Here is a 21,159-nt window from a genome sequence, read left to right on the forward strand (position 1 = left end):
TCTTTCTCAGGTCTCTCAACATTTCTCTTCCATGTGGTGCCATTGCTAACAACATGAAATGGGAAGGGAAGTAACACCCTTTTATAGTTAACAGTCTGCTGGACACCTGTGTAATGAATAATTCGACTCACCTCTGGTTGATTATTGTTAAATTAGACATTTGTAGTCTAAAATTTAGCTTTGCTCCAGAGACTTTCAGTGGGGTGTATTGATTTTTGCATCACCCTAATTTGAGTAAAACTGAAAGTTTTGTTCTCTAAGTTATATTAATAACCTTACTTTCATGTTATAAGTTAAACAGATGTTAAATAAAACTTAGTCTTGTCAACATGTTGTAAATTGTTTTTTTGTTCATTAGATAGTTTAAAATGTTACTTTTCGAAGGGGGTGTACTCATTTACGCTGAGCACTGTACCTCTCACTCAGGCCAGACTATACTGTATGGTTGAAGCTTTTTGGATCAGTTTGTTGGATTAAGGTATTAAGGTTTACATTTTCAAAAGGAAAAATTCACCCTAAAAAAAAATGTACATTCATTCTCTTATTTAGAAAAATGTTCAGACAGCTGGACAAGTCCTCAATTGAAAAAGAAAAAAAAACTGCAAATCAAGGGATATTCAGATATTCAGCTCAATCAGTGAGAATAAATTAATACATCCACTTGTGAAAATTAATTAAAAAGTTCATACCTCATCAAAATTTCAACACAATGTCTGGATGTTATTTGTAAAAAATTTCATATGAATTCTATTGATATTTTATTCCAAAGTGTTCAAACATTTTCAGCACAATTTCAGAAAAAGCAGCCAAGATGGGTTTTTTTTTCCATGTATAAATAACAGTATAAATATTTTTATTTATTTACAGAAACCTGTTACAAAACAAATATACTATACAATCTCTTTTTAAATATTTAAAATTTCTATCCTATGACATTTGTTCATGAATTAGATAGCAGCCAACACATGTCCAGCTGATCAAATGCATTTGATTATGTATACAAAAATCAACTATACACAATTATAAGCTGGAGTTTGCATTTAAAACAATTCCATTACAAGCTGCTTTCTGTCATAAATTCACATTACATATTCATAATGCTAAATGAAGAAGAAGAGTCTCTGCTTAGTTCTATCATCGAAACACTGGCAGAATTGTCGAGACTGAAGTTAAAGGTAAAATTAATCTTTCCATTGTGGGCTGTTGTTCAACCCAACAGGTGTTCAGTCATATGAACACACAGGTTCAGTACATAATATTTTCATTTGGGGAGGGGGGTGGGGGCTTGAATTACAATTCAACAGTAGTCAATTTAACAGATCAACCAGGACCCAAATTTAAAAAAAAATTCACTTAAGTTTTTCAAGAGCAGGTCCTCTTCACTGGAGTTTGTCACCGACACTAGCTAACACTGTTTTATTCTACAGTTAAGACCCGGAAGCAGACATGGGAAAAGCAAGCTCCTAAAAACATTCAAGTCTTGGGGGGGGGGAAATAAGAAGCTACAATTAAACAGTCTCAAAGCATTCTCAGGCACTTTCTTTGTTCAATTATTGTAAAGGCTGCAAAAGTAAAACTCGCAATAAAAGCAGTGTTTTAACACAAAGGTTTGGCAACCATGATGCAAGCAGCTGTATTGTAGATTAATTATTCGTATTTTAGGAATATAATCTCCCTGCTCCCTACAACTTTAAAAGTTTTGTTGCCCTTATGAAACGTTAACAGGCCAGAAGTATGGATGGGAGAGATGGGCTAGGTCAGCAAGTCCAGTGACTGGGACAGCCTTCAACATTCTTTGCTTTGACGTGGCTTCACTTCATTGGTCTAAAAGGACCAATCAGCCGTACACATGGTGCACGGACCGCCTCCATTTAAAAGGCGTTTTGGTTGCACTTGCATGACTATGTTTCATCCTTAAAGGACCTGAGACTGCCCATCTGTTTTTTTTTTTTTTTTTTTTTAATAGGTGTATTGCATTATTGGCTTGGCAGTGAACCACTGAGTTAAAAGTAATTTAAAGTATTATTTTATTTTGTAAATAAATACATACTGATCAATTGTAGGAAAAATGGATAAGAAAAATGCATGTGCAAAAATACATATTCAAATATGTACATTTAACAAAATATGCCATCTGAAATAGGGATACTTCAATATTTTGTAATACGCAGAAGAAAAAGCCAAAGGAATAGATAGAAATCTGACTCGTTGCGGCTACATTGACTGCCAGACATCATTAGGGTTGAGAAATCTACAGGAATGGCAAGAGAAGCTTGAATATACAGTAGCTGAACTTCCACCTTAAGAGTTTGCCATTAATGTTTCAAATTCAGCAGTCCTCAAAATATTTTTCAAGTGGCAGAAGAGGTGTACTTATCCCAGGCTTGTTTCCCATCTGTCACTAATTAAGACTTAAGCCTTTTCTTTCTAGGACGTTTGCTTGCCTGTCAGTTTTACGGCTTTCACAGCCAGACACACCGTCTTAAGGCTGAACTCATCACATGGAAATGGGAGAGCATTTAATTCTAGGTCTTACTTGGCAAATGATTCACCATTTTGTGACCTATTGCAGTGCACTGTGGGATACTCGTGCCAGCATAGTGTCCAGAGTTCACACACTATATTTCACCTGACATCTGACATCCAGGTTTTAGCACGACATTTTATGCGGCTATGGTTTTCGGACATACTAATACTATTTTGACATCCTAAATAGGATAAGATAGTATTTGATTTTGGACGCTGCCATGGACTACATGTGTTACCTCATTTTTATACCCCAGGGGAACACAGGAGGCTATAATACAGTTCCTTAGGAATGAGATTAACAGTCAAAGGCAGCCTATCAATGCAGATTTATTGTTGACGGATTTTAAAATAATTATTAGGGTGTGAATAATTGTGATAAAAATCTTTAATGGTAATATATTAGCTCTGCAATTTCTTTTTTTCTCTGAGCAATTAATTCAAGATAATATTATTTACCTAACATTATTTTATCATCAAGTTCAGCTCATGACCTGTATTGTTTATTTCACAGCATTCTTTGCTGACCTTTATCAAAGGTATGAATTTAGCTCTCGATGGATTGCAAAAACACATGGTAAAGCTGAACTGGACAGTTGCATGTATTCCTGACCTGTGCACAGTAGTCACACAATACCAGCTGCAGGGAAGAGAAACAAAACAAACTTGCATAATCTGTGTACATAATAGTGTTCTGTTTAGGCAATACTATTCACAGTAATATCTTGTAGTTGACAAAAGGTGGCATTGGTTTCCAGATGATACAATCTATAACAAGTCAATGGCCTTCAATTACTTTTAGCTAGTTAAAAAAGGTATGTTCATATTTAGCATATCTGACCTGACATTCACTGCTAGATCAAGTTTGTAAAAACTAGCTAAGATGTGGTTTTTCTCAGAACAGACATGAATTAAAACAGCAATCGTGGTCCTATGTTTATTATTTCAATAGTTAGGTTTGGTCTTCAGAGCTGTGTGTGTGTGTGTCTCTGAGTGTGGGCGTGTGTGTTATGGTGTGCCTGTGTATGTGTGTGTAAGTGAGCAAGTGTGACTGTGTATGTGTATGTGTATGTGTGTGTGTGTGTGTGTGTGTGTGTCTGCTGGAATGAGCACTGCAACTCATCACTATCAAAGGCATGAAACTGAAGTGGAATCTAAAATTCTGGATTGATGGCTTTCATTTTCCACAACTATATATGCCCTTGTTTAAATAATCACAAAGAATCACTTAAAACACCACAAGTGTCAGGAAACCTTTGAGCAGGAGTTGGTTCGGATAACTGCTGAACTTCATAACTTGATCTAATAACCTATTCAAGTGCGGATTGGTGTTCATAGACAAACAGACACGGTTCCATAGTTGAAGTTGAGCAATAAAAAAAAAAAAAAGATGAAACCGTAAAACCCAGCAGAAAATGGGGAATTAGTTGTAATCACTGTTAGTTTGAGCTACCTACAGTTTTCCCAGGCTTGACTTCAAGTGATGGTTGAACCTCTTTAAAATCTTAGCTCAGCAGAACCTGACCTGCTAAAACACAGATTGCCTGCTTCTGCATCCGTGCTACAAGGAAGATAGCATTTCATCACCAAAGTGTGTGTGCGTGCGTGTGTGTGTATGTGCGTATTTTTGCATGGCCCCGTAGTCTGTACCGTACAGCTGCAGTGAGAGGTCACACAACACATTTGCCTTCTAAAGGAAGACCAGCCAGCCAATCCAGTCAACTGCAACACGCAACACGGGCAACGATGACCCCATCTGTACGGCCTCCGTTGTCACAGCGAGCTGCCCGCAGCAAATGGCTTTGTTTGGGGGATTCTGCGGGGTTACCGCCTCTGTCCCGACGGGTCTCTGCCCCTGAGGATCATGGGACAGCAAGGCAAGGCCTCCTCCGGTTTGGAGCGGCGGGGAGAGCCCGTGTGGTTATTTGGCTCGGAATTGTGGGAAACCACACAACCCCCCGTCAGGGACGTGCCTTGGGCTGGAGGAAATGAGGAGCAAAGGTTAAAGACCCTTTCTTCTTCCATTTCAAGTGTACATTAAGGTAAACGTGTACTTTTTACTCATTCAGAAACAGGAAAATAACATTTCCTTTGGATTAAATATTTGTTATTTCTAAACATAATTTCTAAGCAGGTGGTCTCACACTGTGTGAGCTGAAAAGACATTCATCTCGAGCTCACTTCTGACTGGCAGTCCACTAAAGTGCACAACTGGTCGATGAAAATTTAAGTTTGTCACCAAGATACCGATACCAAATTCCCCTATAGTGGGTTGGTAATTAAAGGTCCCACATTGAACACCGTTATAGTGTTTTATTTTAGGGCCTGATGACCACACGTGCGGTTTTAAGTATCAGAAACAATCTCTATCCAGTTTTAGATCTCCATTCTCCAGCGCCTCTCATGAGCTTTACCAAGAACAGGACGTTTTAGTGACTGTGGCTTTAAGGCTCATTGATATCAATGAATCGCTATTGTGATTGGCTAGCTAGCTCAGCAACAAACTGATTGAGTATGAAAACAGTCTACTGCAGGCTGGTTAACTCCTCAGTTTCGCATTAGGACCACATGACATGCTTTTTCATGTTGTGTCTACACAGCTGTTACAATGGGTGTGAAGGCCCACCTGTTGTATAAAGGCATTATGGGGAAGCCCTTGTGACCCTGGGATGGTTTGGCCATGCTTGCCGTGGACATTGTTGAGCGCTGGGAGCTTGGCCATTTTGAGGGCCCTCCCGGGGCCCTGGGCCCCCGGCCCTTTGAGCCTCTTCCCCTCGAGGCCGCCGCCTGGCGCGTGCGCCACGAAGGGCCCCAGAGAGAGGGTGGAGTCGCTGCTGTTCATCACCACGCTCATGCGCTTGATTGGTTCGGCCGGGCTGCCCGTCGGAGGGCCCCTCCCCGATTGGTCGAGCCTGATTCCGAGGGCGGATCCATGGTGCGGCGGGGTCGCGAGCGAGGGCGGGCGGGCACTCCCCGGGCCCCTGGAGTTCAGAACGCAGTTCTTCCTCAGCACTGGAGAGACGGAGGAAGAGGAGGAGGAGGATGACGATTCGGTGGGGTGTGTTGGCGAGCTGCTCTTCCTCTTCTTGGCCACGCCCAGGCTGCCAGTGGAGTTGGTGGTGGTGGTGGGCGCGGCCTCCTTGGACCTGAAGGGCTTCGTTCCAGGCCTGGTCTTCAGGCCTGGCCGGCTGGAGGCCAGAGACGGGACCTGGGGCCAGGAGGGGCCCTGCCTGGGCTGAGCGCTGTTGTAGGGGGGCCGGTCATGCCTGGCGCTCAGGGTGGTCCCGTAGGAGAGCACGGCTCTGCTGTCCAGGGACTGAGAGTAGGGGGACGAGGGCAGCGGCGGGGGGGCCGGCGGGAGGAACCCGCCACCGCTGCTGCTGTGGTGGGGCGGGGCCGGGGAGTTGCCGTTCGTCCTGTGGGGCGTGGAGTTCTGCGAGGCGGGCGGGATTTTCCTGGAAGAGAAAGCAGCGGGCGGATAGGAAGGGTCAGTGTTGTGTGAGACTTTTCACACGCAAGCTAGCAAGGTTCACACAGGCATCAAAAACCTCGGGACGACACTGAATTTGAGAATTTACATTTCCAGGCCTTGATGGAAAATAACAAAGCCAGAAAAGTTTTCAGAAAGCCATGTTTCAGATCATGGAATTCTGCTCATTGTCACCATTACATGGTGCGCCAAACAATGCAGCACCAAACAGTAGCACAGCTGATTTTTTAATTAAAAAATTTTCTTTTATATCACAAATTGATATTTAAGTATCAGGACCAGTGAAGCTGGAGACTGTAGAAATGAGCAAAGAAGAGGAATCCACCAGGTGGCAGCACCGGCCCTTCATGTAGGTACGGCCACAGCTGTCATTCATTGCAATCACTGTAGCTGTGGCCAATTACCTCATTATGAGGGCTACAAGAGGCCTGGGTTGTAGTTGGGGTTTGGGAGCTGGTCTGTGGACACCGTAGCAGGGCTGCAGGTTGGTACAATTGTTGTTTTCTTTATCATCCTTTATTCCCCCTTATGAAGATTTGGGGTTGCCAGATTTGCCTTTTTGTTCTTCAGTTGTGTTTGTTCTCACTTCTTCTTCTGCTACAAGCCGTTTGGTTTTCTCTTTCTGTTCACCATGTGGTGCTGAGGCCCTCCCCAGCCTGGCGCTACACTGCCTTGTAAGGATGCAGCAATTTTCCCAAATGCTTTAGAATTTCTTTAGACTTTTGTAATTGGGCTAGCTTAGCTTTACAGTGATTACTGCCTACAAAGGGAAGAAAACCATTATGCGAGACATCTTGCTCGACTCCTACAATGGCAATTATACATACATTAATAATTACACATCTCACCACAGTCGGTTTTCAATTTAATAAAATCTATATTTTAAATTTGCTCCTACAAGACCTGAGACTTCTATAGAGATTGGCTAGATCCATCTCAGCATGTAAGGGGGAGAAAAAAAAAAAATATGTAGTGCCCATAACATACTGCTAACTTGGAAAAGCCAGCCTTCTGTTCTGAACAGCCTCTGGCTGCCAAGGACAAGTCATCTGTTGCCATGGAGATTGTGCTCAAAGGCAAAAAGATGTCACGTGAAAATGTACCTTGACTGAGCAATACTGAAGGCCAAAATTCGACAAGAGCTTTCTACTTGTTCTCAGAGATAAATTCAACCACTTCACAGCACAAAATTAGCAGTATTACCTGTTTTAAATATGAATTGGCACAGTGGGCTTTACATTTTACAATCCTAATACAGTAAAAATTGGTTTGAAAGCTATGAATCCCAACATTCAATGGCAAAAGTCATTTCAATGGTTGCAACGGTCAGAAAGCATTTTTCACATATTTTTTTTTAACAATTAAAATGCATTTAATTTTCATGTCTATACTTGCACAGGAAATGACATGAGCAGGTTCAGTCTGTACGAAGGTGACTGAGCTTTACGGCCAGGGACTCACTTCCACATCTGAGAGCTGAGGTGTTTTTCCACCATGGCACTGAGGGCATTTCGAACCCGATCCCACCGTCGGCTGAACGTGTAGCAGCTTCTCCCAAACTGACGGCTCCCAAAGGTGCAAAACTGTGAACAGTCGCAAAACATCTCAGTACACAGGTCACAGTAACACAGGGCCTGCTGTTAGTGCTCTTCCTCCATATCCATTCACTCATTCCTGTCCTGCAGCTCTGTGTAAAGCCAGAGAAAATGCTTCAGCATTTGGAGAAATCGTAAACACAAATTATCACCGTGTGGAGAAAATTTGAAAATGTCCCAACCCTAGTCTAAGAGTGCCCCCTGCTGACTCACAGATCTTCCAGCATCTAACTCAGGAGGTCTTTCATTCAAATACTAAGCAAATCTAGCCCGGCTTAGCTTCAACAGGATTACTGCTGATAGTGCTAATCAGTCTTAACCCAGTTTAGGTTAATCCATATAACTGCTGAGTGTGGACAGTACTAACCAATCCTAGCTTTAGATCGATTAATGATGATAGTATTAGCCAAGCTTCAGCCAGATGACAGCTGACAGTACTAGCCAATGCTAGCCCTGCTTAGCTTCAGCTAGAATATTTCTGATAGTACCAATCCATTTTAGCTTAATCCATATAGCTGCTGACAGTACTAACCAATCCTAGCCCTGCTTAGCTTTAGCTAGATGACTGCTGACATTACTGATCAAACATAGCCCTGCTTGGCTTCATTGATATGACAGCTGAAAGTGAAAACACGCATACATATATGCGTATATGCAAAACAAGCCCAGTCCTGATCAGCTTCAGCAGATTGACATGGGAGGATGGTACTACAGGATGGTATGGCAGAGATAATCACATACCTCACCAAACATTATGTCCAAATTCAAAGCTTCAACTCAAGCTATTAAGGTCCTGGGAGGACCTCCCAAACGATATGTTAGGACACAGGAGAGGACAGGGGAGAGACTTACAGCAGCAGGCCGAGGGTGGGAGCCCTCCTCCCTCTCTTCGTTCTCCCCTTCATCGCTGGACAGACGGGAGGTCCCGTCTGGGGGGGGAGCGGACTGGAGAGGCGAGTCTCGGAGCAGGACAAGGGCGTGACCGTTTCCCCCTAAGTGTGCGGGATAGCTGTTCGGTCTGTGATTCAAAGGAGAGTTAAACAAAGTTAGTTTGCATCCGCAACATATTACGGTAACATATACGACGATTGGTCTAAGGTATGGGGAAAAAACACACTGATATGCATTTTTTTTTACAAATGACTAAATATCTCCCAAATAAATGCATCTAAAATCCATATTCAAAATGGTAGAGGTGTAGGTTGCTTTACAGGAGGTGCAGAGGTATGAATCATCCAAAGCAGATACTAGGGTCACCAGTTTGTCTCTGCTTGTTTTCTCACTGCTGTCATCCAACACCTAGAGCCAGGCAGGCTTTCTGGCCAAGTGTCAAGCCATTTTCCTGACCCCACCACTTCAATCATCTACTCTTAACTAATTACCGCCAATTAACAGAAGTTTGACAGGAATGTTTACAAACAACACATGGTAAATTTGGTCTAATTATTCTTTAAACATAGACATGTGGCAGCATTTTGAAATTGAATTTGAGATGTAACTTTTTGTTTGAAGCTGTTGTTCTCACGTTAAAGAGAACAGTTTAATATTTAACCTACACATACTTCAGTAAACTGTATTATTACTGAATGCACAGGATAGCTCAATGAACAGAATTATATAATCTTATAATACTATTATTACTTAAAATAGTTTGGAGCAGTGGAATTGCGAAAATATGTCACATGGAAAATAGAAAATGTTTGCACAGTTCAAATAAAACGACCAAAAAAAAAGACCAGCAGAAGTGGAATCGGACTCTCTCTCACTTTTTTTATTAATAATAAAAAGATATAACAGTATATTGGTGATAAAACAGCGCTCCTATGAAACTAGAAGTGATGTTAAATATAGCTCCCACTAATAGGCTACATTTCCTCCTTTGAGGCATTTCCATCCATGCGTTTCTCGCACACGCATGTTTTAACAAGGTATGTCAGGCACCCGATAATAGAACGGTCCCTACACGTCCGGCAGAAATTCTACACTGTAACCAGATGGACCGCATTACACGTGTTCACTCAAACACATGCTTGTACTAGTGCGCTCTTTTCACTTTCCATCCCTTTACTCCTCGTATTCAGTCAGCCAATTATTTTGAAACATCACAATTAGCCATGACTGTATAATTAGTTTGACCATTCATATGCCCGCACAAACCCCTGGAACAGAACAAATGAAATACAAGTCAAAAATACACAACCTGTTGAGCACATGATGAAATAGTGGCCTGACCCATTACATTTAATACGTATATGCATGTAGACATATATATTTTGAATACCCTCACTTGAAATACTGCTTGAGGTTCCTTGAGATTGATGGTGCAATTAAGAAAGAGAGGCTACTGAACAAATACATAATTGTTTCACTGTAATGAAAATACACTCAAAAAGTGCAAACCCCACTTTCTGGTCCTCTTGGATGGTTCAATTGCACCAGGAAAGATCAGTTGAGCACGGAAAAGTATTAGAATTCAAAAATTACGTGGGAAGACTAGTGTGCATTAACAAAGAGTATTTTGTTGTGAGAAAAACCAAAGGGCAGTGAGGAAGATTCGTGTGCAGTAATTTGAGGGGATTTATACATAGTTTATACATTTTAGGGGACCAAAAGTAAGTGGATGGTTGGCTTCTTAGATGGTTGGCTTCTCAGCCTGTAGCATAGTGGCAAAGATACATGACTGGGACATGCAAGGTCGGTGGTTTGATCCCTGGTGTAGCCACAATAAGATCTGCACAACTGTTGGGCTCCTGAGCATGGCCCTTAACCCTGCATTGCTCCAGGGGAGGATCGTCTCCTGCTTAGTCTAATCAACTGTACCTCGTTCTGGATGAGAGCATCTGCCAAATGCCATGAATGTAATGTAATGTAATTCTGAATACTCGGGGGTATTCAATCGCTTCATTAGAGCAGGTACGTATAAGAAAGCTTTCAGTATCTAGTCTTGATTCTAGTCTTTTGATTGCCTTTGGAGTCAGTTAGTGTGGGGTGAAGAAGACTTGTACAGAGTGAAGAAGATGAGGAATACTCACCGCGGAAGACAGGGATTGTGATTGTGAGGTCTGGGCTTGCTTGGCGCGGAAGGCTTGGTGTCAGCGGTGCTGTTGCCGTGGGGGACGGGGGAGGGCGAGGGGGAGGGGGTGGTGTCCCTGAGAGGTGGGGCCTGCTGAGAGGGGTCCGCGCTACACTGCAGCTCCTTCTCCCTCGCTCGGCTCTTGTGTTCCGCTAACAGCACGTCGAATCGCTTCCTCCGCCCCAGGACGGCCCTCCGCTGGGTTAAGGAATGCGTCTGTGGAGGAAACGGCCCCATCAGCGTGAGTTTATCAGCTAATATCCATTCAGCTCAGGGGGTCCGATCGTATCTGAAAACAGCTGGTGTGGGTGCGAGTTTTTGCTAGAGCCCAGCACTACCACACCTGATTCAACTACTGAACTAATTTTGGAGTTCATAAGTAGAGTCAAGGGTCTTAGTGCTGGGCTCAATCCCTAAACCTGCACCCACATTGGCCCAGTCAACCTTGGACTTATAGGAGCAGCCAAGAGGGCCCTGACTGAGGTCAGGAGCCAGACCATGAAGTGCTTTAAAAGTAACGAGTGAAATCTTGAAATCAATTCTAAAATATACTGGCGACTAGCGAAGAGGTTAAAATAGGGGTGATATGGGGTCCCACCTCACGGTTTTTGTTAAAAGCCTAGCAGCAGAGCTTTTAGACTAAACTCTGACTGGCCAAAGGGGTTCCTGTAGGCGGCCTGTAGCGTAGTGGTTAAGGTAAATGTCTGGGTCGGTGGTTCGAATCCCGGTGTAGCCACAATAAAATCTGCACAGCCGTTGGGCCCTTAACCCTGTATTGCTCCTGCTTAGTCTAATCAACTGTACGTCGCTCTGGATAAGGGCGTCTGTCAAATGCCAATAATGTAATGTTCCACACCCCTTCTATCTGCTTATTCAGGTGTAAATTAGATATTTTTATTCTTAAATAGAATCACACTCCCCTGCGACCCTGTTCAGAATAAGCGGGTTCAGATAATGGATGGATGGATGGAATCACACTCTAGTTTAATATTATATATTTTGTTACCAATGACACACAAAAATAAGCGTGGATCCACCTACACACAGCGTATGAAGCAGGCCGGCTCACCCACCTTGCATGTTAGCGATCTTGTGCATGGCTTCCGTGTCGTCAGGTCCAACACTCCACAGTGGAAATCTGCATTAAATTCACGCTCTGTAGCGAAGGAAAGCCATCAGTTACAAACCACTCGGATTACAATTGAATTGCATCTAACTAGCCCCTGAACACCACTGATTACAAGCGACAGGAAAACAGATAGGGACCTGGAACAAGATTGGAAAAATGTACCTATAGGAATGACTGTATTTTAAAACATTTCACCCCAAGTCTTCCTCATTTTTGGCTGCTATTGTCTTTTTGACAAATAAATAATATCTCAAAGTTTCCCCAATTTTAACTTCTCATAACAGCCGAGTTCAGACAAACTTTTTTTATGATACACGTTGGGGCGGCGGCCATCTTACCCGACAGCTTCTTGTGCAGGTGTCTCCTGCTGCCGGAGCCGTCATCCTGCCTCTTCTCCAGAGAGGACAGGGGGGCTTTCCCGTTGGGCACGTGGCCGGGGGGCAGGAGGGGGGCCTTTGGTATGGAGGGGCAGTTAAGGCTGGGCCTCAGAGTGGAGGTCACGGCGGCCGGGGCCGAGGCGGAGTGGCCGTCCAGCGCCTTCAGAGGGATCTTCTCCACTTTCACTGCCGGAGAGAGGCTGGGGGGGAGAGGCCGCCATTACACTCACACGAACGTACTGTGCAGTCCATAAGTATTTGGACAGCGGTACAATTTCTGCTCTTTTGGCTCTGTCCTCCAGCCAGGCCCGTAACTACCATTGATGACAATGAGTATTTAAAAAATATATGTTTAATCTAAGCAAATCTTTCCATTTTCACTTCAGAGTACGCCAGATTGATGTATTCAATTATTAAAAATGTCAATTTACCCCCAAACCCCCCTAGAGGGGGAGTTTCAACACTGAGCTCAGTTAAATTGAGACGGTCGCCTTTAAGGCCAAGGGAGGGTGGTGGTGGGTGGCTTACATTTTGTGGTGTAGCACCCTGAGGTGTGCAGGCAGCTTCTCTTTGGCCGGTTTGAGGGTTTTGGCGTGGGGTGTGGAGCCGTTGCGGCGGGAGACCAGTGTGGGCAGGGGGAAGGCAGCCGACGGGAGCTTGCTGGACGGGCCGTGTCTTCTCTCTGTTTTGGGGGGGGGGAGGAGGGGGGTGGTACATTTGTCAGTCACACCTACGTCCGCTGTCACTCTCAGTCCTTGGAGGAGCTCTCAAGTGCACTCCTGGGGACCCCCGTGTACACAGGCCCAAAAGTTTCCTGGTCAGATAAGGTTACTGAAAACACGTGGTTAACCCTCTTATGTGTTATTTTCTTCATTTTCCTTTTTTATTTATTAGAAATTTGCCACCCAATGTGGGGCTGAGCGTGTCCAATTCCCACCCTAATCTGGAATGGCAATCTGTCCTGTCCACAGCTGCAGCTGCACACATTTTGAATCCCACTGCCGATTCGGGAAAGACAACCATCATAAATTCTGGGTCTCCAGTTAGATATTCTTACATATAAACAAAAAGCCACACCAGGGGTGGTGTGGGAACCAATTACTACATTCCTATCCACAGAGCTGCATTCGTTAACAGTATTATTTCTATCGTAACAACACATGGTCGCATATTTATTTCACAAAGAAAATCTGATTTCATATACTCGTGCCATTATAGGATACAGTGTGAAAATGAGGTGGGGGAAAAAGCTATGTTCTTCATATAAACAGCACAGAGTATGTCTGGCAGCTTGCAAGACAAACTTTCAGACACTAATTGTGCTTTTGTTTGGTCTGACATTTACATAGACGCAAACATAATGTCTCACAAACAAAGTTGCTGTGGAACCTTTCATAAACAAACTGCCCTGGTGAGGTAAAGACTTTTTCTGCATCAATTTTGCACCCCCCCACAAGTTAGAATGGTACTGCCCAACTGCCAACCACAATATACTTCTTTATTTTTACATTACATTATTGGCATTTGGCAGACGCTCTTATCCAGAGCGACGTACAGTTAATTAGACTAAGCAGGAGACAATCCTCCCCTGGAGCAATGCAGGGTTAAGTGCAGATCTTATTGTGACTACACCAGGATTAGAACCACCAACCTTGTGTGTCCCAGTCATTTACCTTAACCACTACGCTACAGGCCGCCCTATATATTGATTTATTTGTGCCCCACGTGTCCATCTGATTAGCTCAGGGATGTGGCAAGAAAGGTCTCATCATCTAGTGCTTGCTTCCCACGACTACTCTATGCTTAGCAATCGGGCTCCGTATACCCCATAACTGGCACGTGCCATCAACATACTTAATATGCACACACAACACCCTCCACAGATCATCACCTCTAAACTAAACCGTTTATGGGCAGGAGGTGTGTGCAACTGTACCCTGGAGAGATAATTTGGATAGTTTTGCTAACAGGACCTGCCAAGGACTCATTTTCATAGCCACCAACAAGCAATAAATTCAACAATGGACTTAACATCATTACAGAGGTTCAGAGCAATGCCTGGTCAAAGAATGTGTTTATACTCATTTCAAGCTGCAGGTCACATTCAGAGTAGAATTATTCCATCACAACCTACTGGGAGAATATTCAACAACTCTCTGTACAGGTGAGCAAGCATAACTGGACATTACTAGAGACTAAAGATAACATTTGTACAGCATGCAATATGGCTGAAAGTTACGACAGCAACAACTTTAAAACCCTGAGACAGGACAGTAGGTGGCAGCACAAGACCTCATATGCCAGAGAATTTAACACAAGCCAGGACTCCCCCGCGTGGAGGATCCAGGTACTGTATACAACGGCAACATATTGTGAATAATTTGTAGATCATCCTTTTTCATCATTAGTCCTTCGGTAAAAAGCCCCCCCCAATCCCACTGCATTGCAATCATGCTTAATGCCAACACACACGTGTATATAAGGGACGACACTGCAGGCGTTGTTCGAGTGCGAAGCGTCAGGCTCACAGGAGCCCCTGCCGGCCCCCCGAGGCTCCTGTGCGGAAATCTCAAGCTCCAATTATAGATCAACTGCTCATCACTTTTATAACACAGCAGCCTGGTGCCCTTGAAATCATATTCACTGGGACGAAAGACTAAAATGCAACTTAAGTACACCGCTGCAGATTTATACCAATTTCAGCATATTGGAACAGGGCTCTACGCTAACATTTATTTCCAAACACACAAGGCCCCCATTCAAAACATTTAGGAAGGCACTAATTAGTAGAGGTGCACCAAAATTATTTTTTCCAGTTAGCACAAATCCACTTTCAGCAGGAAACGTTCCTAAAATGGCAGCTCTGTTGAGCTCTGTTGGTCAAAGCTGTGCAGGGGGTGGCGCTCGTCCTGTGGGAACCAACAGTAATGACCACCCAGGGGAATTTGATGGCAGGTGAGAAGAACATTTTACCAGCCGGATGACCTCCTGCTTCTCAGCAAACGCACACGCCCACAGACAAAATTCTTCCCATGGGAAACGACACCTCCGAAATATCCGGGGCGATCCGACTGCATCGCCAGAGAAGGGGAGGAAGGTCGTTCAAAAGATGGACTCTTTCGAGTAGTTTACGCCGAACCGCTTGGCAATGGTAGCAATAGTCTGAGGCTCATTTAAAACATGGAAAAACATGATGAATCATTTTTCCAGCATATGTAGGCCTATGTCTATTACTAATACAACGGCAAAAATAACAGGATATCCAGAATCTGTGGGCATGAGTTCAGTAAACACTCAAATACCCTCCTAATTCTGCTGTAATGGATGATTTACTGTTAAATTTTTAACAGTTATTTCCGACCTCGTGTTGTGCATGGCTGAGGCGGAAGGCCGAATGTCATGGATAAGCGCAGCAGTGACAACATCTCACGGTATGTCACAACTTCTAGTGTATTATTGCATAATAAGCCAACCTATTCCTGAAGGAGCAATTATACAGAACAATAACATGCACTGCCGTGAATGCTCGCCTAGAGAGGACAGAGCCAACGGTACAACCAGGAGGAAATAATCCAGCATTCCAACTGGAAGAAAAAGCCATCTTCTTAACTCCTCATGCAAGTTAATATTAATAAGCTATACACGCATACCAAGCAATATGAAATCATAAGGTCAATGTCATCGGCTTTGCTTTTAGACTGTGCTGTTAGCTACTCAAGCATGTGTTTGTACCACAAGCATATGATAAAGCCAAATGAGTGCAAATAGCCACTAAAACAGTACGATAACAATGTTGATTTCAGCATATGTGACGATTGTAGTAATGGTGATCCCTTATTATTTACACGCTCAGGCACCTATCAGACGCACTTCAAGGAGTTATGTATGTGCCCCAGGTCAGGTCAGAAATTATGTATAAGAACATTTTTATCATGCAAATGGTAAACATGTTGTCCCACACCCCATGCACTTTCCCCAACTCTGATTTCATTGGATGGGGGACAATGGCTTGACGCCTGACATAGTAGTAGCTATCCAAAACAATTAAGTGTTTCACCCAGATCTGGTTACACACTCAGTACAGGCAGTGTGAGAAATGAGAGTCCTGACTTAGTAAAAGTACAGGTTACTGATGCGACATGGGTGTCATCCATCCCTAAACAGAGCAGCAGGTGTAGGTGTAGGTGTGTACATAGCCCACTATCAAACCCACAACCCACACTGCGAAAGGGCATGGGGTAAGGGGTATGACTGGGACCCAGAAGATAAATAGTTCAAGGCCAAGTGTTGCCATGTAGTCTAATCAAGTCGTTTTGGATAAAAACGTCAGCTAAATAACAAATCATGTACCGACTGGTACCTGGGCACTGCCTCCGGTGATGATATGTTGACATTTTTGGGACAGATTCCTGACAGTGCCCCTCATTTCTGCAGGAATCTCAGTATCCTATTACCATCCAACATTATGAATCAACCAGAGAGCAGGATAGAGAAGAGCTAGGGACATTTTCCAGCCAACCAGAAAGCAGACAGGTGTAACTGGGGGATATTTGAGGTTGCAGCTAGCTTGGTTAGCATTTGGTAGTCATCAGCTGTCATTTCCCCACATGACCTGTCTTATCATTCCTATGCTGATGACACATTACACATGACGACCCCCCTAAAGGGGTCTTCAGTAGACATGCGCTGTGCTTACCCCCATCCCAGATACATTTCTCTCAGCATACATCACAGCTTGCTTACAAGACACCCCACTTGGATGACAAGTCACTGACTTGAGCTCATCTTGGTTAAAACTGAGACTCTACTTCCCAGCTAAGTCCTCCCCCCTTGCTGCACCTATCCTTCACCCTGGAGGGCACCCCATATTAATCCACCAGGCATCTGAGAGGACCATAGGGCTGTCATAGTGTGAGATTGTCATGGTAAGACAACCTTGTCCAGAATTATCATGGTTTTATGGTTTCACGGTCTTATGTGGCCATTCCCAAAACATAACAGCGTGTTAAAAGAAGAGAAATGTAGCAGCCCTGTCCGGTATTACTAATGCACAATCAGTTATACACCCCTACATTTGTTTGCACGCAGCACTTCTCAGCAAGAAGTTATCAACATTGGTTCGATTTAGAAGAACAAAATAAATAATTTGTAAGCAAATGGAGCTTCAGACAGAACTGCAGCAAGTCAACAGCTGTGTGCCCAGGAATCAGGCAATTAACAGTGCATGCCATGCAGCTATCTTAATTTCTGCTTAACCAGGGATTAGCTTAATGATAACCAAAATAAAGAAAACCCCCATAGACAGAGTATTAAAATTTGCATCCATCCAAAATTAGCATTATTTAATGTGCCACATTAAATAAAAACTCTTATGAAGAGGTCACCTATTATGGAAGCAAAAAAAAAGTGAAGCATTTAGACGGCAAAGTATCTGAATCATTTTTATTTATTTTTTCTCAAGAAATGTCAATGGTGCAGTAACCAACAGATCATATACGGTTACTTACCGTGAAACTGACACCGTAACAACCAAAGTGGAAGACAAACGTTCTCTCTCTGAGAACATCATGAGCAGATTTGCCCTGAACATCATTCAGAGAACATGACCCTTCCTCATAACCCACTCAGGATCCTCAAACAGACATTTTGACTCCCCAGACTCCCCTTCACATCTCCCTCCCCTGCTACCTACAGCGCAGTCCATAAGTTTTTGGACAGCGCTACAATTAATCTCTTCTCTTTTGGCTCTGTACTCCAGCACGTTGTATTTGATGTAATTCCTACATGGATAACCCATTACCCTCAAATTAAAGATGACAGTCAGCACTTCAATTCAAATCACACGGCTCCATTTCAAATGCCACGTTCTGGAGTACAGCGCCAAAACATTACATTACATTAATGCCATTTGGCAGATGCTCTTATCCAGAGCGATGTACAGTTGATTAGACTAAGCAGGAGACAATCCTCCCCTGGAGCAATGCAGGGTTAATGGCCTTGCTCAAGGGCCCAACGGCTGTGCGGAACTTATTGTTGTTACACCAGGGATCGAACCACCAACCTTGCGTGTCCCAGTCATGTACCTTAACCACTACGCTACAGGCCTCCAAAAAGAACATAAATCGCACCGTTGTCCAAATACTTACGGACTATACTGTACATCAGCTCACACCGAATTCAAAGCCTTAGCGTTAGCCTCTCAGGCAGCTAAAGGGAGGGCTCCGTTAAAAGCTCATCAGGCAAAACACGCACCCTCCCCGCCTAGATTACTCCGTTCTGCTACCGTGGGGCCTCCGGTACCTCCCCATCCCAGCGGTGAAGCTCAAAGCACCTGGGAGGCCTCGCCAAGCGCAAGGGTTCCGCACTGCAGTCGGCGCTGGCGGATTACAGGCCGAAACTCCGCGTTACTGAGAATCCCGCCGCGGAATTCCCCCAAGTCCCCAGCTCTGATTCACCCATTCTCCATAGTTATGTGGGACAAAGGCCGTCCCAGTGCTCCGAGGCCTACACTCCCCTGCGCGTATCTGGAACACATTCCTGCCCGAAACCGCACATCACACGCAGCGCTTTCTATTACCACCAAATATAATCCATATGAGAGCCTTTACTCAGGAGCGCGCTACGTTCCTGTGAGCATCCGAAGTATAAACACAATTCTGTCTGTCCCCCGTAGACAAGGATTATGTGTCACCACTGTTATGATTCATGACTCGAGGCGAGGTGGAATGAACTCGGTTTTTACGAGGTCATGACTCACGAGCTAACGACAAACTCCCATACAACACATAAGCAACTTCCATCCAAAGCGTATGTATGATGCTCAAATAATTATGAATATATCTTTTTTTATATTTTAAATTTTTAAAATTATGAATAATGCTTCTTAATATTATTAGTATAATCAACCATAATAAAACTAATAATAATGAAAACTTGGAATAACAAGTTTTACAAATTGTCATTATTTTGATTATGAATAATAATGACTGTAATATTATTACTTGATGTGGTATTATTACTCACACTACTGGCTTAGAGACAGTTTACAGGTCCACAGCCCTATGCTGTCATTCACAACATGATCCAATCAGCAACCTGAGGGGAGGAGTTTGGGATTCTGGATTGGGATGATGGCATGAACAGTAGTCAGAAACAGACCTGGGTCAAATACATAACTGTTTTCGATTCAATGCTTTTCTACGCTTTGCTGAGCTTGTCTGGTGGATTGGAACCTATAAAGTACTCTCTCAAAGCGCAAACCCTGTCTTCTTGTGCACTTGGTTGACTCAATTTAACAAGACAAGATCTATGGAGCATAGAAAAGTATTTGAATCTAAAACAATTAGGTATTTGACCCAGGTCTGGTCTGAAATAATAAATTAGAACTTTTTGAATTCTTTTTTGAGTCGATGGTGCTATTACTGTATGCAAAACTACAAGTGCAAATGAAGTGATGTCAGATGGTTGGATGGATGTATGGTATGTTACAATCCAATTTGAGAAGCTTGGATGACGTGCACAGATTTCACCCCTTGAAGGGAGAGAACCAACAGGCAGACATGCACTTCAACATGCGGTACCATTTCTAACAGCTCTCACCCAGGAGAGGATCCAGCTTCACCTGGCCATGACACTTCCAACAGGAAGGATTGGTGATGCCCTGAACAACCTCTGCACCCAACCAATGAGGGTTTTTGTAGTATCATTATTATTTTACAAGTATTACTGGTCTAAGCTTCAGCTATTAGTGTTGTGAATACATTAATAGCGAGCAATAGCGGCTAACGTTAGCGGTGAGCAGTCTGGTGTTCAGTCTGAGAATGCGTTCCTACTGCCAACCTCACAGAACCAGAAACAATCCCACAAATTCACCAAACATGGCTGCACCTTCATTTGCACCAAAACAATAAGGTGTACTAGAGCTAGCCAGCGCTGGGCATCCCTGGAGCAAATGACAAATGTCCCCTCTGGCTTACCGTAATGTGCTTGAAAGGCCTGTGGTTTGACCACCTGACTGCAGCAACTGCACATCACCAGATAGAAGTCATCTTGCGCTGGGCACTGTCCAAATATGGGCATGTCTGCATACAGAGAGAACACAGCAATCGTGTTAACAGAGAAAGGCAGATACAGAGGCTGGTCCAGATTTACGGCAGTATTCAACACCCAATTTGTTAAAGGTCAAATACTTCAGGTTCTTGAAAGTAGGTTAGGCAAGCTTAGCATATACTGTACATACAAACCCGCACCGGCCTGGAGACCTACCACACACATCGAAGATACATTCAAACCTACAAGCTAAATCCAATACTAAAAATGACACCATGGATTAATACAGATAAGATTACCGAAGGCTCCTGCCAGTCAGAAAAAACAAGTAATACAATACTAGCAAAACAGTACTAGCAAGTATGCATTTGAGAGCCTGGCAACAGCTTTACATGGCTTAGGTAACAGTAAGCCAAGCACTGAATTCTAAATTCTAGCTAGTGCTGAAAATATGTGTAAGAAATATATACAGTATGAGAAAGCTCAGTTGCTCATAAAATCTTGTCAACTGACAGCCAACTCACTCCCTAGTGTGGAGAGAATACTAATAACCTTTCACACAAGCCGATACCAGCACAAGCCTAATACTGAATTATCCTCTTAAATCAGTTAGCATTATAAAATAATGGTTGGTTTTAAACTGGCTGCGTTCAGGAACTATGTGCGTGAAGGAATAAAATAAAAAATTATATTTTTATGAATTTAGTGTCCTTGATATTCGGCGGCACCCTCCAGCCCGCAACGCCTTCCCCCCTTCCCAACTCCCCCCAAATCTCCCCCACCCTCACCCTGCAGTGCGGCAATCCCAACACACACCCTATTCCAAGTGAGGGTCCCCTCCACTCTTGAATTCTGGGACCTTGAGCATTGGTCACCACCCTCACTGGGGCACTTTTTGTTCCATCACCAGATTTACAAAT

General features: G+C 43.6%; 1 protein-coding gene across 2 annotated transcripts in view; it reads right to left on the bottom strand.

Annotated features, from left to right (window-relative positions):
* Nucleotides 1–836: 836 nt before the first annotated feature.
* Nucleotides 837–21,159, bottom strand: part of LOC133138791 (ataxin-7-like) — a 40,013-nt gene continuing 19,690 nt past the window's right edge. Inside the window, exons 5-13 of one of the 2 annotated variants that reach the window (XM_061257827.1) lie at nucleotides 20,167–20,271; nucleotides 12,719–12,872; nucleotides 12,152–12,390; nucleotides 11,758–11,840; nucleotides 10,644–10,900; nucleotides 8,464–8,629; nucleotides 7,478–7,599; nucleotides 5,153–5,981; nucleotides 837–4,505 (exon numbers count right to left, since the gene is read on the bottom strand). In XM_061257827.1, the coding sequence (XP_061113811.1) occupies nucleotides 4,488–4,505; nucleotides 5,153–5,981; nucleotides 7,478–7,599; nucleotides 8,464–8,629; nucleotides 10,644–10,900; nucleotides 11,758–11,840; nucleotides 12,152–12,390; nucleotides 12,719–12,872; nucleotides 20,167–20,271 (1,973 nt within the window). In that variant the 3' untranslated portion in view covers nucleotides 837–4,487. Of the gene's footprint in view, nucleotides 4,506–4,768; nucleotides 5,982–7,477; nucleotides 7,600–8,463; nucleotides 8,630–10,643; nucleotides 10,901–11,757; nucleotides 11,841–12,151; nucleotides 12,391–12,718; nucleotides 12,873–20,166; nucleotides 20,272–21,159 lie in introns of those variants that run through there. The other variant, XM_061257826.1, reaches the window with a different exon arrangement.

Source organism: Conger conger, chromosome 10 (assembly GCF_963514075.1).
Source record: "Conger conger chromosome 10, fConCon1.1, whole genome shotgun sequence".
Lineage (NCBI taxonomy): Eukaryota > Metazoa > Chordata > Actinopteri > Anguilliformes > Congridae > Conger > Conger conger.